Source organism: Lepidochelys olivacea, assembly GCF_965140295.1.
Source record: "Lepidochelys olivacea isolate rLepOli2 genome assembly, chromosome: 7".
Classification (NCBI taxonomy): Eukaryota; Metazoa; Chordata; order Testudines; family Cheloniidae; genus Lepidochelys; species Lepidochelys olivacea.
This window is the reverse complement of record NC_140417.1, coordinates 10,805,627-10,823,278: the sequence shown is the minus strand read 5'-3', so window position 1 is coordinate 10,823,278 and position 17,652 is coordinate 10,805,627. Positions and strand designations below refer to the sequence as shown.

General features: G+C 44.9%; 1 protein-coding gene across 1 annotated transcript; it reads left to right on the top strand.

The window, feature by feature from the left end:
• Window positions 1-4,511: 4,511 nt before the first annotated feature.
• PROK2 (prokineticin 2) lies at window positions 4,512-17,498 on the top strand (the record flags this gene model as incomplete). Its single annotated transcript, XM_084635454.1, has 3 exons — window positions 4,512-4,586; window positions 11,451-11,576; window positions 16,935-17,498. 3 exons carry the CDS (start codon window positions 4,512-4,514, stop codon window positions 17,058-17,060), a joined length of 327 nt encoding a protein of 108 aa, XP_084491580.1. The 3' UTR covers window positions 17,061-17,498.
• Window positions 17,499-17,652: the final 154 nt, after the last annotated feature.

Genomic DNA, 17,652 nt, shown 5'->3' with positions numbered 1-17,652 from the left:
TTGTGGGGAGCACCTCCCAAGTGTGAGGGGCAGCATGGGGGAAAAAGTATGAAGGTGTTTGTTTGAAAGTGTCATAAGTGGATGATGGCATTCTGGGCCTATCAGAGACCGGGGTCGACGGCTCAATAGTATTGTGTTTCCTGGTATAGAAGGAGTGGATGCAATAGGTTTTATCATAACGAAGGGTCTAGCAGAAGTTTGGAATGTTAATATTGAAGACACAATAGTGCTGAAGGGCTAGATTCTGATATCCTTTTACTCTGCAAATAGTCAATTGAAAAGTTATCTCTGAGGAGGAATGAGAAATAAATCCATTTTGATCATCATCCTGTTTGACTTGGGAAACACGGACATATTGCAAAGTCTGATGAATAAAGTACAGTTGTTTTGTTCCTAGATCTCAGCACTGCTACTCAGGGCAGAAGGAAAGAGCACAGAGAGCTACTTTGCTAAGGACACTATGGCGGTATTTGTGTTATTTCTCAAGCTGAGAATCCACTTGTAACAGAGTGCAGGGTGGGAACAGATGAGCATGGACTCTGATCACTCAGACGTTAATTATTTCCCCCTGAGAAAAATCAGGCTAGCTGGCTGGATGATCTAAGGAGCCAATTACCTCATCAGCCTAAAACTGATAAAGAGGCAGGAAGGAAGCCCCAATGGTGGGGAAAAGAGAGAGAGGGTGGATAGACTGACTGACTAGTTGAGCTCAGTAACATGGAGGCCTTTAGGGAGAGAGACCTCTGTTCCCCTCAGGTCCTAGGGAGAGGGCCAAAAGTGTCGTCGGCACTGTAAATAGGCTGTTGCATGGGGATTGCTGTAGAAATGGTGGAGGGAACTTAAAATAAAAGAATATGGTGAAGGCACAACCACTGGAGTCCATCCAGTTTCTGCAGAAAGAAGGAGAGAAAGGAGCCATGCCCTCTGACACCACTACTGTAAGAAATACCACATGTTCCAGGGGTGCTGACTGAGGGCCATCCAGAATGCTTAAAACAATAGGAACTAGTACAAGGCTATTCTTCAAGACTAATTTTAAGAAATAAAAGGACTCTGAAGTTCTGACATGCTTTGTGAGATGGGTGATGTGGAAACATATTCTTTTATTAACATTTTCTATAAATTTTACTTCATTTAAGGTTGATTGGTGCTGTAAAATGATACTGTTTCCTGATGTTAGTAGTTAGAGGACAATGCAAAGAAATTACAGGATAAGCAGATATTTGGTTTAAAAGAAAAAGAGAGGGGGAGAGAAAGAGAGAAATAAGTATGCTGCAGGTACTTTTTTCTCTACTGTAAAACATCAGGACAATACTGACTGTGAGGTTAGACACGGACAAGGAAAGGAACCAGCAAATCTGTCCAGAGGTTTGCAAAGATAAAATGCTAGCCACTATGGGCCTGATCCAAGGTCCATTGAAGTCAACAGGTGTCCAGGCACTCTTCCTTGGAAAGTTGACTAAATACTAGTAATAAAATAGTAAATACTTTTACTTTGAAAGGCACTAAATTTTAATTTAATTTGATTAAAAATTATGGTTTTGTAATGAACTAAAACCCCATATAGTTTTGCACTGAGTTCATTTCTTCAGACAAAATAGTTCTTAATTTGCACTCTCAAGAAATTACTGGTGGAGGGAATTTGAAATGGTGTATATAGAGCCTTTCACCTCTAGATCATCAATCCAGATCCAGCACAAGTCAGTACCAACCAAAAGTTGGTAATGTATCATAGCTGCTTAATGTCCTATCTGAAATGAGTGGCATGATTTCACTCCATTTCTCATTGGATATGTGTCCCCATCAAATGTGGCACTAATTAGCATTCTTGTCAGCAGTCTCAGCTAAAAGGCCAAGGAATGAATGGCCTTAAACTATCCTCTTACTCCTAGATGTGTTCCCAGAAGATCATAGTTGGAGGGACATTATAGGGTAGCGTGGGATGGATGAGTACCTGTTCCATGGATATAATATCAACCTTTAGGGCTGGTAACTGGGAACCTTTCACAGAGCAATAAAATTCACACCAAATTGTAAATGAAAATATTTTAAAAGAAATTACTGACTCCACATAAGACATGATAAAATTCTTCCCTTCTCCCCTCTTGAATTGATCTGGAGTTTGTTGGGTTTTGGAAGGCTCAACAGATTTGGTGTTCAAATTGCTAGTCTGACTGTCCAAATGCTGGACATCTGAACTAAGAAAATAGTAATTCATTCATTAAATCAGGCAGTTTTAAGTTTCTAGGATACCAAAAATAATGGGCCAGATCTTCAGTTGGTGCAAACTGGCCCTAATTTCAGTGGAGCTGTGCACATTTACATCAGCTGAAGAACTGGCCCAATGATTCACAACGTTTTGTTGAAGTTCAAAAATGGCTGACCACAATTTTCTTTTTGGTGTTTATAACTTGGTCATAAAAATGCATGGAGGACAAATATGGTCTCAGTAAATAAAGTCTTATTCCAAGAACAATTTAAAAGCAAAGGAGTACTAGTGGCACCTTAGAGACTAACCAAATTATTTGAGCATAAGCTTTCGTGAGCAACAGCTCACTTCATTGGATGCATTCAGTATTTTCCACTGAATGCATCCAATGAAGTGAGCTGTCGCTCACGAAAGCTTATGCTCAAATAATTTGGTTAGTGTAAGGTGCCACAAGTACTCCTTTTCTTTTTGCGAACACAGACTAACACGGCTGCTACTCTGAAACCAAACAGCAAAAAGCCACCTAAGTTTATAATGAAAACGCTGCCAGACTGACCCCCTTAGGGGACACAGTCCAACAAATTGATTTGACAGATCCTGACCAGAATTGAACTATACCAGATTACATTGAAACAGTAAATGTGTTATATGTTCCACCTCAATGCATTTAAAATCACTGCAGTCAAAGAATGACTGCTTTAAGAATCATGCAAAGGTGGGTGTAGCAATGGATCAGCCTTCCTGTTTGCAAAGGGAGAGTCTGAGAAATCTGAAAGAACAAAGCCCTATGTGCAAGAGGGAAACGGGAATACAAAGGGAGAGGGCAAGGGGTCGGGTAGAGAATGGGGAAAGAGAACAATAGAGAACCTGAGGTAAGTGGGGACATAGAGGCAGAAAAGGTGTAGAAGAGAGAAGAGTGGGGTAGCGAGGGAGGAAGCAATGGGACAAAAGTGAGGAAAAGGGGCAGGGAAAGAGGGAAGGAAAATGGAGAGAGAGGAGGGAAAAAAGGGGGACAGTGTGAGTGAGAGAGAGAGGGTGCTTTCCTAAGGCTCCTGAGTTGCTATTAGAATAGTTAGCTGTGCCACTTTAAGCTCTCTAGTGTAGACACTCTAAGCCGACTCTAAGTCAACTTAATTAATCTACCCTCAAGGAGTGGCAGCAGCTATGTCTGCGGGAGAAGCTCTCCTACCAACATAGCACTGTGTACACCAGCACTTAGGTTGGTGTAACTTATGTAGCACAGGGGGTGGCTTATTCACACCCCATTCGCGACATAACTTACACCAGCATAAGTGGTAGTGTAGACATAGTGGAGATAAGATGAATGCATTCAAGAAACAATCCCGAAACATTGTTGTTTCAGAAAAACGCTTGAGCGAGAGGGAGGGTATGTGAGAGTCCTCCCTATAGCTGCACTGACACTGGCAAAACTTGGACATGCAAGTCAGCACCTGGGCAGCTCCAGTTACTACAAATGGCAAATCACAGATAGGACCCAACTGGGTGTGTATTGCCCGGGGCCTCCCTGAAGGAATATCTTGTGCCTAGATATTCCCTCCCCTCCACACATACACACATGCTACCAGCTGGGTAGAATGCTGGACCTTCCCCTACAAAAAACAGGCCGCTGAACTGATACCAGGCTCTTTTTCTTCTAGGTGGACTAGCCATTAGCCATCACATTTAACACACGTGTGCCTCTATGCCCGTGTGTGTGTCCCTGTGTTTGCATCTGTCCCCTTGTGGGTGCCTCTGGTCACTGTATGTGTAGCCCAGTGGGTTGGCCTTCATGCCTCTCTTTCTGCGCCGTGGCACTCTGCGGGCATTGCCCCGTGTCCCCCCACTACACCATTCTCTCATCAGCACCTGTGTGACTCCGCATCAACCTGTGTGTCGGTTTCACGTGTCCCCAAGCGTGTCACTTCGTGACCGGCTCTGTACCAGTGCACCGCTCCCCCTGCCTCCCTATGAGTGTGTTGCTCCCCCAGTGGGTGGGTGGGTGTGTCACTACCCCTGCCCCATGGGGGGGTGGGTGTGCCTCTCTGTATCCCCCCCACCGTGGGTGGGTGTGTCGCTGCCCCCCGTGGGTGGGTGAGTGGGTGGGAGTGCCCCCCCCGGCTCTCCCGGCGGCGCTGCCGGGGCGGGTGGGTGACTCACGCTGCCTTTGAATGGCAGCCCCGAGCTTTATAACGGCGGGAGCGGCCCGAGCTCCGGGCTCTGCTCCTCCAGCTGCTGCCGCTGCTGCCCTCGGGGCGGACCCCCGCTCCCGGCGCAGCCCCCGCGCTGCCGGGCACCGGGCACCATGCGCTGCGCCCCCCTCCTGCCGCTGCTCCTGCCGCTGCTGCTCTCCGCGGGGGACGCCGCGGTCATCACCGGGGTGAGAGGCGCGGGGAGCCCGGGGGGACGTGGCAGCCCGCCCAGCGCCACGCTCACTTCCCAGCCCCCGGCGCCGCGGGGGAGCGCCCCTCCGCCGCCCGGCTCTCCCGGCGCGCCGCGGGGCAGGGCTGGACGGGGGGCAAGGGGGTGAGTGGTCCCAGGTGCCGGGGGTTTCTGGGGGGGTGAGTGGTCCGAGGTGTTGGGGGTCTCTGGGGGGGTGAGTGGTCCCAGGTGCTGGGGGTCTCTGGGGGTGAGTGGTCTCTGGGGGGGGGGTGAGTGGTCCGAGGTGTTGGGGGTCTCTGGGGGGTGAGTGGTCCGAGGTGCTGGGGGTCTCGGGGGGTGAGTGGTCCGAGGTGCTGGGGGTCTCTGGGGGTGAGTGGTCTCTGGGGGGGTGTGAGTGGTCCGAGGTGTTGGGGGTCTCTGGGGGGGGTGAGTGGTCCGAGTTGTTGGGGGTCTCTGGGGGTGAGTGGTCTCTGGGGTGGGGTGAGTGGTCCCAGGTGCTGGGGGTCTCGGGGGGTGAGTGGTCCCAGGTGCTGGGGGTCTCGGGGGGTGAGTGGTCTCTGGGGGGGGTGAGTGGTCCGAGGTGTTGGGGGTCTCTGGTGGGGTGAGTGGTCCCAGGTGCTGGGGGTCTCTGGGGGTGAGTGGTCTCTGGGGGGGGGTGAGTGGTCCCAGGTGCTGGGGGTCTCTGGGGGTGAGTGGTCTCTGGGGGGGGGTGAGTGGTCCGAGGTGTTGGGGGTCTCGGGGGGTGAGTGGTCCCAGGTGCTGGGGGTCTCGGGGGGTGAGTGGTCTCTGGGGGGGGTGAGTGGTCCGAGGTGTTGGGCGTCTCGGGGGGGTGAGTGGTCTGAGGTGCTGGGGGTCTCTGGGGGTGAGTGGTCTCTGGGGGGGGGGGTGAGTGGTCCGAGGTGTTGGGCGTCTCGGGGGGGTGAGTGGTCTGAGGTGCTGGGGGTCTCTGGGGGTGAGTGGTCTCTGGGGGGGGTGAGTGATCCGAGGTGTTGGGGGTCTCTGGGGGGGGTGAGTGGTCCGAGGTGTTGGGGGTCTCTGGGGGGGGTGAGTGGTCCGAGTTGTTGGGGGTCTCTGGGGGGGGTGAGTGGTCCGAGGTGTTGGGGGTCTCGGGGGGTGAGTGGTCTCTGGGGGGGTGAGTGGTCCGAGGTGTTGGGGGTCTTGGGGCGGATGAGTGGTCTCAGGTGCTGGGGGTCTCTGGGGGGTGAGTGTTCTCTGGGGGGGGTCAGTGGTCCCAGGTGCTGGGGGTCTCTGGGAAGATGAGTGGTCCCAGGTGCTGGGTGTCTCTGGGGAGTGGGAGGTGAGTGGTCCCAGGTGCTGAGGGTCTCTGGGGGGGTGAGTGGTCCTAGTGGGTTTGGGGGAGTGCCAGTGGTCCCAGGTGCTGGGGGGTCTCTGGGGGGTGAGTGGTCCCAGGTGCTGGGGGTCTCTGGGGAGGGGGAGGGGAGTGGTCCCAGGTGCTGGGGTTTTTTGGGGGGGGTGAGTGTTCCCAGGTGCTGAGGGTCTCTGGGGGGGTGGGAGGTTCATGGTCCCAGGTGCTGGGGGTGTCTGGGGGGGTGAGTGGTCCTAGTAGGTTTGGGGGGGTGCCAGTGGTCCCAGGTACTGGAGGTCTCTGCAGGGTGGTTTGAGGTTCCTATGGAATGTACTGTCCCACGTGCTGGGGTAGGGTCTCTGTGGACATTAATAGTCCCAGGTACTGAGGATACTTGTGGGGATGGTTGGGGGTTTCTGGGGGGGGGGCGGTCCGAGGTCCTGGGGGTCTGTGGGGATGTTTGGGGATCAGTGGTCCCTAGTGTTTGGGGGTTTCTATGGGGGTGAATGGTCCCATGTCCTGGGGGGCTGTGGAGGTAATGGGGTCTCTCCTGTTACATCGTGTGGGTGCTGGGTGCCTAGCTTGCCCATACTGCGTTCTGCCAGCATCTGCTCCATCCGGTAGCTAGCTCAGCGCTTACTCTGTTCCCCCTCAAGTTCCTTTCTGCCCCTGTCTGGCCGGGTTTTATTGCACACTCTCTGGCCTTTCTCAATGCAGAGTTGCCCGCGCCTGGCCTGCATCAGGCAGGGAGTGAAAATCCCTGCCCTTGGTTTGATCTTCACTCCCAAGCTTTGTCCAGGCCCAGGGTCCCACCCTGCCTCACACAGATCTCCCACGGAAGCCTGCAGGATGGAGATGATAGTCTTAGCCCAGACAGATTGGTCCTGGGGAGACAGTTCGCACTAGTTACAACTGACATTTTATTTGTAACTGGTTAAAATGAAAAGCAGGGGCTGGAGCCCGATTTCCAGTAGTAGCGAATGCCCCCATTTGATTCTGCTTTTCTTCTTCCGTAACTTACCACAAGACTCCACTTTTCTCACAAGAAAATCCACCTCCTTTCAGCTCTTTAGCTCATTTCCAGCAGATGGATTGAAAGCTGTCAGTTTCCCCCTTGAAGTTATACCTGAGATTTGTAGACTGCCTGACCCTTGAAAGAATTAGCCACAGTACTTTTCAGTTTAAACTTTTATTATGCAGTGAAACTTGATCATTTAACATCCTATTTTCCCTAAAAGATCTCTCAAACTTATCCTCAATCATACTTAAGAGAATTAGCGTTAAAGACTACCTCCGTTAAGAAACCAATTTTTATTCATCCCTTGAGTGGTTATTTAAGAGCAAGTTTATTGTGTGTTAATGTATTTAGAGTTTTTAAAACTCTACTGTCCATTAATTTCCCCCTATAACTTGTCTCCTAGTGCCCAATTTAGATATTGATGTTAAAAATGTCTAATGTTTGTACAGCCTTAATTTCCTTTATTATTTTGAGTGGTCCTTTATTATTTCCTTTATTATTTACATTTTGAGATTATTCTATTGGTTTCACCCGATGAAATGCACCTGCTTTAAAAGGTTCAGAAAACAATGCTTTGCTGTATCTCTTTCTCTCTCCTTTTTTCCCCACTTCCTTTCCTGAACTGGCCATGAGTTGATAGCGAATTGTTCGCTGCTATTTTTTATTAGAATACACTTTTGGGAGTGAAAAATACAATTTTTCTAATATGTTCATTGTTTAAATAAAAGTTGTTAGATTATTTTAAAGTAAAAACTGTTCTTTTTCAAGGTTTGCTTTAGATTAATAGTTAAGCATTTACATTCTTTGGACATCTTAAAGTGTATTTTCAGTACATAATGTAACCATTCAGAAATTGACAGGTTTCAGAGTAGTCTGTTGGTCTGTATCCGCAAAAAGAAAAGGAGTGCTTGTGGCACCTTAGAGACTAACCAATTTATTTGAGCATAAGTGAGCTGTAGCTCACGAAAGTTTATGCTCAAATAAATTGGTTAGTCTCTAAGGTGCCACAAGTACTCCTTTTCTTTTTTCATTTAGAAATTGTATTCATGGCAACAGATATTTCATTGTTCTCTGAGGTTCTGGTCTAATCAATGGGAAGACTGGTTCTGAACCAATTTACTTGCACATGAGAAACTGTGAAGGAGTTTTGAAATATTTGAGAATTTGAAGATTTCTTTACATTAAGAATATTTCCAGATACACTGTAGGTCCAGTTTAAATATTTGCCAATAAAATCTTAGCTACACCTTTAAAACATTAAAAAAAAACAGTAAAAAAGCTAATAGTGAAGAACAGAATAGTAGACAGGGAGTAAATGGATTGAAACAGAAAAGTGTATTAGAATTATAAAATACTATTTGCTTGAAACTGAAGTGTATTTTTACTAATCCCTTTACCATGTACTTTTGCGTATGTGAAATACTCATACACTAGGTGAATGCTTTGTTAGTTTTTCTTTTTAGTGTTCACTCAGCATGCATGAGCACTGTGAATACTACTCCTTGTGCAGATTTAAGGCACAGTTGTCAACTTTCACGCAGTAAGTAAGCAAGCACCCCCACTATCACAAGAAAACAAAAATCAAAATAATCCCATTTTAAAACAAGCCAATCCCTAAGAACCCCAACACTCTGTGACTAGATCCCCCCTGGTATGCACTCTGGGACTGTGGGGGGCCCGCTGTGCACCCCGACTCTCTTCCCCCCTTGCCCCTTCTTGCCAGGAGCCAATCAAAAAAAAAAAAAAAAGAAGCAACAAGCGACAAGCCAAACTCTAGCCAACAAGCTAATTAAGCCAAAAACAAGCCCAATTTCTGTGATTTTTTTTTCCCATAGGTTTGGCATCTCTGATTTAAGATCTTGATCCAAAGCTTATTGAAGTCAAGGATGGTCTTTCCATTAATCAAAATGGGCTTTGGATCAGACACTAAATCGCAAATAAAGCGTACAGAAAGTTACCAGGGTTTTCCACAAGAATTTATTTGAACATGGACTGAGGAGCAGGAATGTCATTAAGTAACCACGGTGTTCTGCCCCAAATATGGGGAATATTGGTATAAGTTAAAGGTTGGAGGTAAGAGAAAGTGGGGAACTAAAAAATGAATGGCGGGGCCATCCGTTTTTCTAGGATTTGGGATAATGTAATTTAATTCTTAGAGGGAAAACCTTAAATGGGTTCCAGAGTAAATAGCTGAAGACCAGGTTGAAAAGGAATATTGACTAGCACAATGTCTTAAATGTCATTATTATTTAGAATGTATTCAGTGTTCTTTCAGGGCTAGGTTCATCCTTACTGTCACTGAGTAGCACCTCACTCTGCCAGTAGTCCCACTGAAATGAATGGGACTCCTTGGGGAGTAAGGTACTACTCAGGGTGAGCATGGGTGCCAGAATATGACCCATAAAGAGTAGCATGATAGTTGGAGCAGATTTTAGATCACCATAGCATGAGTTTCCCTACTTTCTGAGAAGACACTGCGAGCTGTACAGCATTCACAAGACCGGGGGAATGGACGCTGTAAACTTGCATGCGTTTGATTAATTCAAAATGCACCAGCACAAGATGGGTCTGATAAGCACCCAGAGATGCCGGGCTAATTAAAACTTGATTCTGTGCAGTTGTAGTGTAAGCACCTTCCCTCTCCCGCCTCAAGTGACAGACTTAATAACCTAATTTTGTATACAAAAAACAAGGACCAAATTCCAGAGACAGGACAACAGGAGAACAAAGAGGAAGCCCCCCCCCCTTTTTTAATTGTCTTGTTTATGTGCACTCAGTGGGGATGTAAACCCAATGGGTTCTCAGACTACTCTGTCCTCCTCAAAATTTTTGCATGTGGCTGCACCATGGCTAAACCCAATTGTAAAGCCAAAAGAAGTTATTTTGAATCAGAGGTGTTACTGTACCTTTACCCCAGTGTCACCAGTGCAGAATTTGACCAGTAGATTTATTTTGTTGTTTATGAAAGGTTAGAAAACAAACATTATCTACCTGAGAGGTTCTAACAGCAGTTTTAGAGTCAGATTACTCTTTTGGGTAAGTATGTATTTAGGCTTGTTTGTAATAGCTGTTGAATTTATTAAATATATATCTTACTGTGAGTGCTACACATTCTGGTTACATAATCTATTTCATTGCTTGTCCCTAGCCCCAAGAGCTTTTTCTAAGTTACTGTCTGTTCAGTAAATATGTATTTTGATGTGAGTTCTGCTGTTTGAAATGGCATAATATTTACCTGGGGGAGTACACAGAATGGCATTTATCATGTAAATCCCAGTATAAGATACTTAAGCCCTTATTTCTAAAATGAGAGTTTGTTTCAATAGACGGTAATGTCTCCCTCAGATCAATTAAGATTCCTTATGCATCCTTTTCTCAGTTTGCCTGTTGGAGACAATTGATCAGAACCCTTTTTTGCCTGTCAGTCCTGCTGTCAGATACTGGGGGGCGGGGGAGAGACTAGGGGGAGGCGGAAAGGAAAAAAAGAGGTCAGATTCAGCTTACCTTAGTTATGTGATGAGGCCCATTTACTTCAGTGAGACTCCTCACTTGAGCAAGTTGAATGGGATTTGCCCCTATAATGGTATAATTAAAATCCTTATAACCTTTGGGGGGGGGTTTAAAATGTATTTTAACAGGAATAAACATGTGTAGTAATACACTTCTGACCCCAGTGTTTCACTTGCTCTTAAATTTTTGGTTTTCAAAATGCACAAAGCAATTCCTAGTTCATTTTGTGTTTATACAAGTATGTCTTAAACCAATGGTTGAAATTTACAATGGACAGCACGTCCTTCTACATCTCACATCAGCACCTGTCTGGGTGTGGACTGTTTGTGCCAAGCCACCATCTTAGATACTAAAAACCCCTTTTAATTTAGATGCAGAATATGGTCTAGATAATAATCATAACATCTCTGATTAAGCTTTTATTTTACCTAGTTCCAAGAGGACTTTTGTGATAAAAGTATAATACGGTCTTACATTTGCAAAGGCACTCAACCATAAAATACTAGAATTAGAATCTAGAAGGAAAAGTGATTCAAAAATCTTTAAATTCATTTATGAATTTCTCAGCATTAGCTTCTCTTCAAGACAGGGCCACTTATCAGTTTGGCACACTTTACTCCTTTTACACTTAGTCAAATACCTCAGGCCATGAACTGGAAAGAACATCAGCATATGCTTAAGTCCATCACTATTCAGGACAGCATTTTTGGGAAGCTTTCTTGAATGGGGGCTGTAGACTAATTCCAGTTTTACCCCTCACATATACATGTGAGGGGGTAGCTGGTGGCAGAGTTGATCCTTCAGCCCTGATCCAGACCCCCTACATAGTCATGGCTTGTTTAAACATACAAGTCTAGATTCTGTTGTTATAAATGTTAAATGAGCCATCGTAGCTTGCAATCTTTTCAATGTATCGTAAGGTTCACACATAAAAGTGTAACTCAGACATTTGCAAAAAGCAGTGGACTGTGCTATTTTTGGAGTGCTTTTGTTTGCCTAATACTGTTTATCTGTTTATTAAACTTCAGGCTTGCGACAGGGATCTACAGTGTGGGGGTGGCATGTGCTGCGCTGTTAGTCTCTGGATCCGCAGTCTCCGAATGTGCACGCCAATGGGCGACTTGGGAGAAGAATGTCATCCTTTGAGTAATAAAGTTAGTATGTACTAATGGCGGTTCTTATGATACTGAAACTGACAAGGCAGAAATAAATGTGAATATATTTTGCTGTAAGTCAAATTGAATAAAAAAATTATACGTGGTAAAAGTGTAGGGATCCGTAGTGTTGGTTACAATACCCAGCAGTTTGCTTCTTTATGGAAACAACATTGAAGGAACATACGTAAAGAAATATATTACTGTCAAAATTATTCTGAAGAAAACCCAAGGTCAAAAGTACTGTATGTTTTTCTTTTGCATTATTTGATAGAAACAGTATTTTACAGTTCCAGGGCCCAACCCTTGATGCACTTCCTCATGCAAGTAGTCCTTGATAATACAAGTAAGTGCCAGTAACTTCAGTGAAACTATTCTAGTGAGTAAGAACTACAGTATCCACACAAATAATAACAACATCAGTAGGCACCTGGTATATTCATTGGATGTGATATTCCACATCAATGCCAGTTGTGCTCTTACTCTTAAAGATCCACTGATGCCACAAAAAGCCAGTTAAAAAGATATTGGTTTCCAAAAAAGTAAAAACTGCATTTGAGAACTCTCATGAAAGGCTACCGTTATTAAACTGATGCTCAAAAACATGACTGAACATCTAGCTCTGACAGACTTTTTTTTCTATACTGTACAAGCCACATTGGAATATCTTGTCACAATGGTTAACCTTACTTGCAAATCTAATAGCATGATCTGAGTCTTTTCCAAGCATAGTCAACAGCATCCACGTAACCCAGAATACTACTTTCAACTATATATATTGAGCTAAACTTTGTTAGGGTGTAGTCCTTTTATTGAAGTTGGTGGAAGAGAAATTGACATAGTATGGAATCAGAACCATATATTCATTTGAAAGTGGTTTTACCAACAGGTTTGAAACCATAATTTAAAATCTTGGTGATCTTGAAAGTCATGCCGAAGAAAATATGTGACCTAACAGTAGCCATGTGTGGAAGATATTAATTTCAGATCTGTGAGTGCAGTACAAATTACTTGCATCTCTTACTAGCTGATTGTAGGCACAACTTCACAACTTTGTTTCTGCAATTCATTTTCTGAAGGGAAATACAGGTTTCAGTCTAACTAAAAATATATCCTTAAATCTTCCAGTAAGGTATTAGGAACCAGATTGCACTAAGTAATGTCATTTACTCCCACTTTAAGGCCCCTTTATATTAACAGGGGGATGTAAGGAAGCCTCACTGTAAATGAGAATCAGGACCTAATTGTTCAATGAGTTTATTATTATTACAATAATTTATAATGTCCACTATATTCTTTAGCTGACTGTACACAGTAGTACAGTTAATAAAGAGGAATATCCAGATCCAGTTTACAGTTAAAGTCACTGAAGTTTAAAACTTTTACAAGGTTAATTTTAAACTCATGCTCTTGACCAGGCTACTGTACTTGACCGATAGAAAGCAAAGTTGACTTACTGTACTCTGTGAAATTTAAATATTTTCAAAGATAAAGTGGTGGAGGTGTTTCTCAAGGTTTCTTTCCTCTCCTTCAAATATTTTGTGCGTGAGGATTGAGAGACAAGTAGTGTTGATATTGAAACATTTCATTTGCCTGCAGGTCAGGTACAAACCACACACCTTCAGTTTATACTTTTCCACGCTGTTTTGCCATTGAATTTAAACACGCTCTGCAAAGACTAACCTACATTGCAAGGCAATTTAGTCTACACGAAAGATTAGCCTTCGTGCCCACTTGGGCAGAAACTATCACCTGTTTTAAATAACACGTGATGAGTTTGTGTGGTGGACTCCTGACTGCTAGCAACTGTTCTGAGACCACTAAAAGCATTTCACTTGCTGCAGAAAACTATTCCTTAGACGATGTCCACGCTTCAGTGTAGACGCTCAATACAGCGACGGGAGGGGTTCTCCCATGGCTGTAGTTAATCCACCTCCAAAGAGGCAGTAACTTCATTGATGGAAGAAGTCTTCTATTGCCCTAGTGCTGTCTACACGGGAGATTAAGTCAATTTAAATACCTCTTTCAGGGATGTGGATTTTTCACACCCCTGAGTGACGTAGCTGGGTTGATGTAACTTTTTAGCGCAGACCAGGCCTTAGTTTCTATCTAAAGTCCATCCCCCATTTGCGTAGTGTCTGAGCACCTCACAATCTTTGTTATATTTAGCCTCACAACACCCCTGGGAGGTAGGGCAGTGCTGTTATCCCCATGTTACAGGTGGGGAACAGAGAGACTGATTTGCCCAAGATCGCACAGGCAGTCTGTGGTAAAACAGGAACTGGAACCCAGGTCTCCTAAATACTATGCTATTGATCTAATCACTGGGCAGCCCTTCCTCCCAAATTAAGCACTAACCTCCCCACACACACCCCCGCACACTTTTTCATGGATAAAATATTATTTCTATACATATTATACAGCAAAAGGTTTAAACTGTTGTTTCACTAAGGATGCACCCAAATATGCACCCTGTGACTGTGAAGATGAATTTTTGTCCTGTCAGATCTCTCTCTCGCTCCCTCCCCCTTTGTAGTGCATCAATCATCATCTATCTAGGGCAATGCTGTGCAATCTGAAAAGGAGGACTTGTGGCACCTTAGAGACTAACCAATTTATTGGAGCATGAGCTTTCGCGAGCTACGGCTCACTTCATCGGATGCATTCTGGTGTGCTGTGCAATCTGTGGCCCTTCCCACTAAATTGTGGCCCTTCGGGTCAATTGTATTAGGTGGAAAATGTCGTGATTGTGGATGGAAAACGTGCTCCCTGAGCTGCCCCTTGTAATTTTTTGAAATGGAAGTGTTTGAATCAGGCCCATGGCTTGGAGGAGGCAGCAGTGGGCGCCGCCTTCCCAACTGCATCCCACTGCTCTTGCAGCCGCTCTGGTGTGAGCCAGTTGTGCTCTGAGCAGCTATTCTTCCTTCCCAGCTGCAGCTGGTAAGCAGTTCCCCTGCTGCCTGCCTGCTCTGTTGCAGGGGGGAGGGAGGAGAGAGTTGCTGGTCCATTGCCTGCTTCCTTACTGAGCTGTGGGAAAAAGCTGGCTCTGCCTAGCTTAGGGAAGTGCCTAGCAAAGGGTGGCTCCAGTCCCCGACACGAGGCAGCCTAATAAAGGGGGGGAAAGGGAAGCAGATGACAGTTATGGCTCCCTGATTCTCTGCCCCAGCTCTGGTTAGGACAGGGCCTGCTCTAACTTGTGCTGCCTGGCAAAAGCTCCCCGGACCATATGCCAACTGGGCATAGTCTGAGAGCAGTGCACTCCAGCCACCCTCCCTCTCTCCTCAGTCGGCATCAGGGAGGCATGGGAGCCATCTATGCTGGCTCTTTGCCAGCTGGGGGTCTTCCCCACACTGGGGGCTCCTTGACAGACGTTGCTTGGTTAGGCCTTGAAATTGTGAGGACCCCTCAGGACGCTTAAATTGCTTGGGATTGAGTGTCAAATGGGGGGAGACCACTACAGTTCAGGGTGAACATTGCCCTCTCTGCAGTCACTGACTGCCACCAAGACAGGTGCCTTTAAGCTGCTTTGTATGTGTTTTTTAAACTTTTTAATAATTTTTTTTAGCTACTCGGTCACATTCCACTTGCCTCTGTCCTTATTGGCCAAGTGCAATGTGCAGTTTTAGTGACAAGCATGCAAGGATATAAGTGTTGATTTCCTTGGGTTTGAATCTATCCTATGTGGAAATGAAATTCCCTTTGATTTCACTGGAGATTGCACTTGTGGAATTGGGCCCATGGTTAGGTTCTGGATAGTATGGCTGTGGTGAGAGTATCACATGGTAAGTACCTGTTTTGAGAGTTCCTCAGTTTTTAGACAGAGGAATACGTTTGTATCGTGCCTTTTGGGGAGTTTCAGTAGCTCTAAATTTAAATTAATCCCATTCTTTTTCACATATACCTCTAGGCCATAGCAGAGAACAATTCCAAGACAAACTTTTTTCTGTAACACACAAGAGACACATCACAGGATTTCTTAGGCTGCAGGCTCTTTGGGACACAGGCGCTGGATCTGAATCTCCTTTCCCACTGATATAAATAAGTTAGGAGTTACCCTAAGATAAAACTGGTGTAAGTAAGAGGAGAATCATCCCCCAATGTCTTCATATGTATGTGTACAGCCCTCTGAGCACTACTATAATAGAAATATTAGATTGTAATTTATGCAACGGACATATTTGAGCTTTATGGCAGAAGAGTCAAATTATTTTCATTTAATTTTGTGAAATAATAGAACTGGAAGGAAAAGATGGTCCTATGTTCTAAATCTACAGGTCTGTATTATAGGCAAGCTTGGTAGCACTGCCTATGATTAACATTGCCTGACACTTCCTATTGTAAGACCCTGTTTTCAATTGCTTGTAGCTTTGTCAAACTTTAACTATTTGGGCTGAAATTTCCCATGCCAGGTGTCTGCCTCAGGCTGAGGTTTTTGGAAGGTTTCAGCCAAAATGTTTCAGCTGTTTCCAAGAATAAGTCTGGGAAAAAATGTTTTGTTAAAAAATATATATATATAGTAACCTTTTCTTGGAAAGCTAAGTGTCCCCAGGCTTATGAGCAGGGCTTTTGTCTCAGGGATGTGCCTTTTGCTGTCCCCATGAAAATATGCCCAAATTTGGCCAAATTGCAAGCCTTAGAAAAATAGTGTTTCACACATGCTCAGTAGATACTTGCTAGATCTGAACAAGGCAGGGATCCTGTTATCATGTAACCAAAGACTGTATCATAATGCATATGCACAAGGGAACTGAGTTAAGTTGGCACAAGCAACCTTCTTTTAATCCAGGGTTTTTGTCGATATGTAATATAGATATACACACCAAGAAAAGCACAGCACAACTTGAAATGGTGCACAAAGCTGGCTTTTAAGTTTCCATTGAACTCCTCCAATCCTGACCCAGCTGTTCTCTGGACACAACTGAGAGCACTGTTAAGGCCCACAAGCCATTATGGAAGCCAGGAATTGCTGGGCACAGGGAACAGTGGGGGCAGGAGCAGGGGTGACACATACAAGCCATTATGTGCTCTGTATGCCACCAGGTAATTCTTCTCCAGTGGGGTGATCTTCTTGTGGCCAGTTATGCTGCTTTGTAATGGCAGTACAGAGCAAAAAGAGTCATGAAGTGAGCTATCCATCTAGCTCACTGCATGCCGATACCAGTGTGAAGTACAGATGGAAAAACAGGGACCTGATAACTAAGATTAATGCATTTTTACAATAGACATATTTATAAAATTGGAGGAAAAGATGACCTCATGTCACTGCCTCCATTTCAGCATACCAATGCGTACTATCGCTACCTGCTGCTGACGCCGCTTCCTCTCGTCACTTCTGACCTTTTCAATACTTGCTTCCAGGTCCCGTTTCTTGGGAGAAGAATGCATCACACCTGCCCATGTCTGCCTAACTTGGCCTGCCTACGGATATCTCCTAGCAGATTCAAATGTTTACCAGAGTTCAGAAACGAAGATGTCTTTTTTTAGCAGGAATGGTTCTTCACCATAAACAGCTACTTCATGTATTTACATTTTCCCTTGTTATTGTGATGAACAAGTTATTTGCCAGAGGAAATGCTTTAACATACTTTCTTGCCTCGTAAACGTTGAAAACAAACATTGAGATACTGTGGTATTATGGCCAAGATTTTCAAAAGGGTCTAATGATGCCGGATGCTTCCATTTTTGGACGCCCAAACTGAGATATCTTAAAGGGGAGTGATAGGCAATTTCATAGCACTTTCTGGAAATCATGCCCCTTTAAAAATGTCCCAACTACAGGGCCCAGAAATGGAAGCATCCAAAATCACAAGTCGCTTGGTAACTCTTGGCCAATATTTTTATACTTGAATAAGCTTGATTCAAAATGTGATGTGTGTGGAGGGGGGAGGGGGTGTTGTACAGGAGTATAGAGCAAAGCATAAGATGACTGCAAAAGAAGTGTATATTTGGTACCTTTATTGTAATTATTATAGTATTTGTAGGTTAGGTGCATCACGACATTAACAGTTTAACCAATAGGTGTAGCTTTTAAACTGTCCCATTAAACCAAAGCATCTAAGTGTAAAAAGTGTTCAGA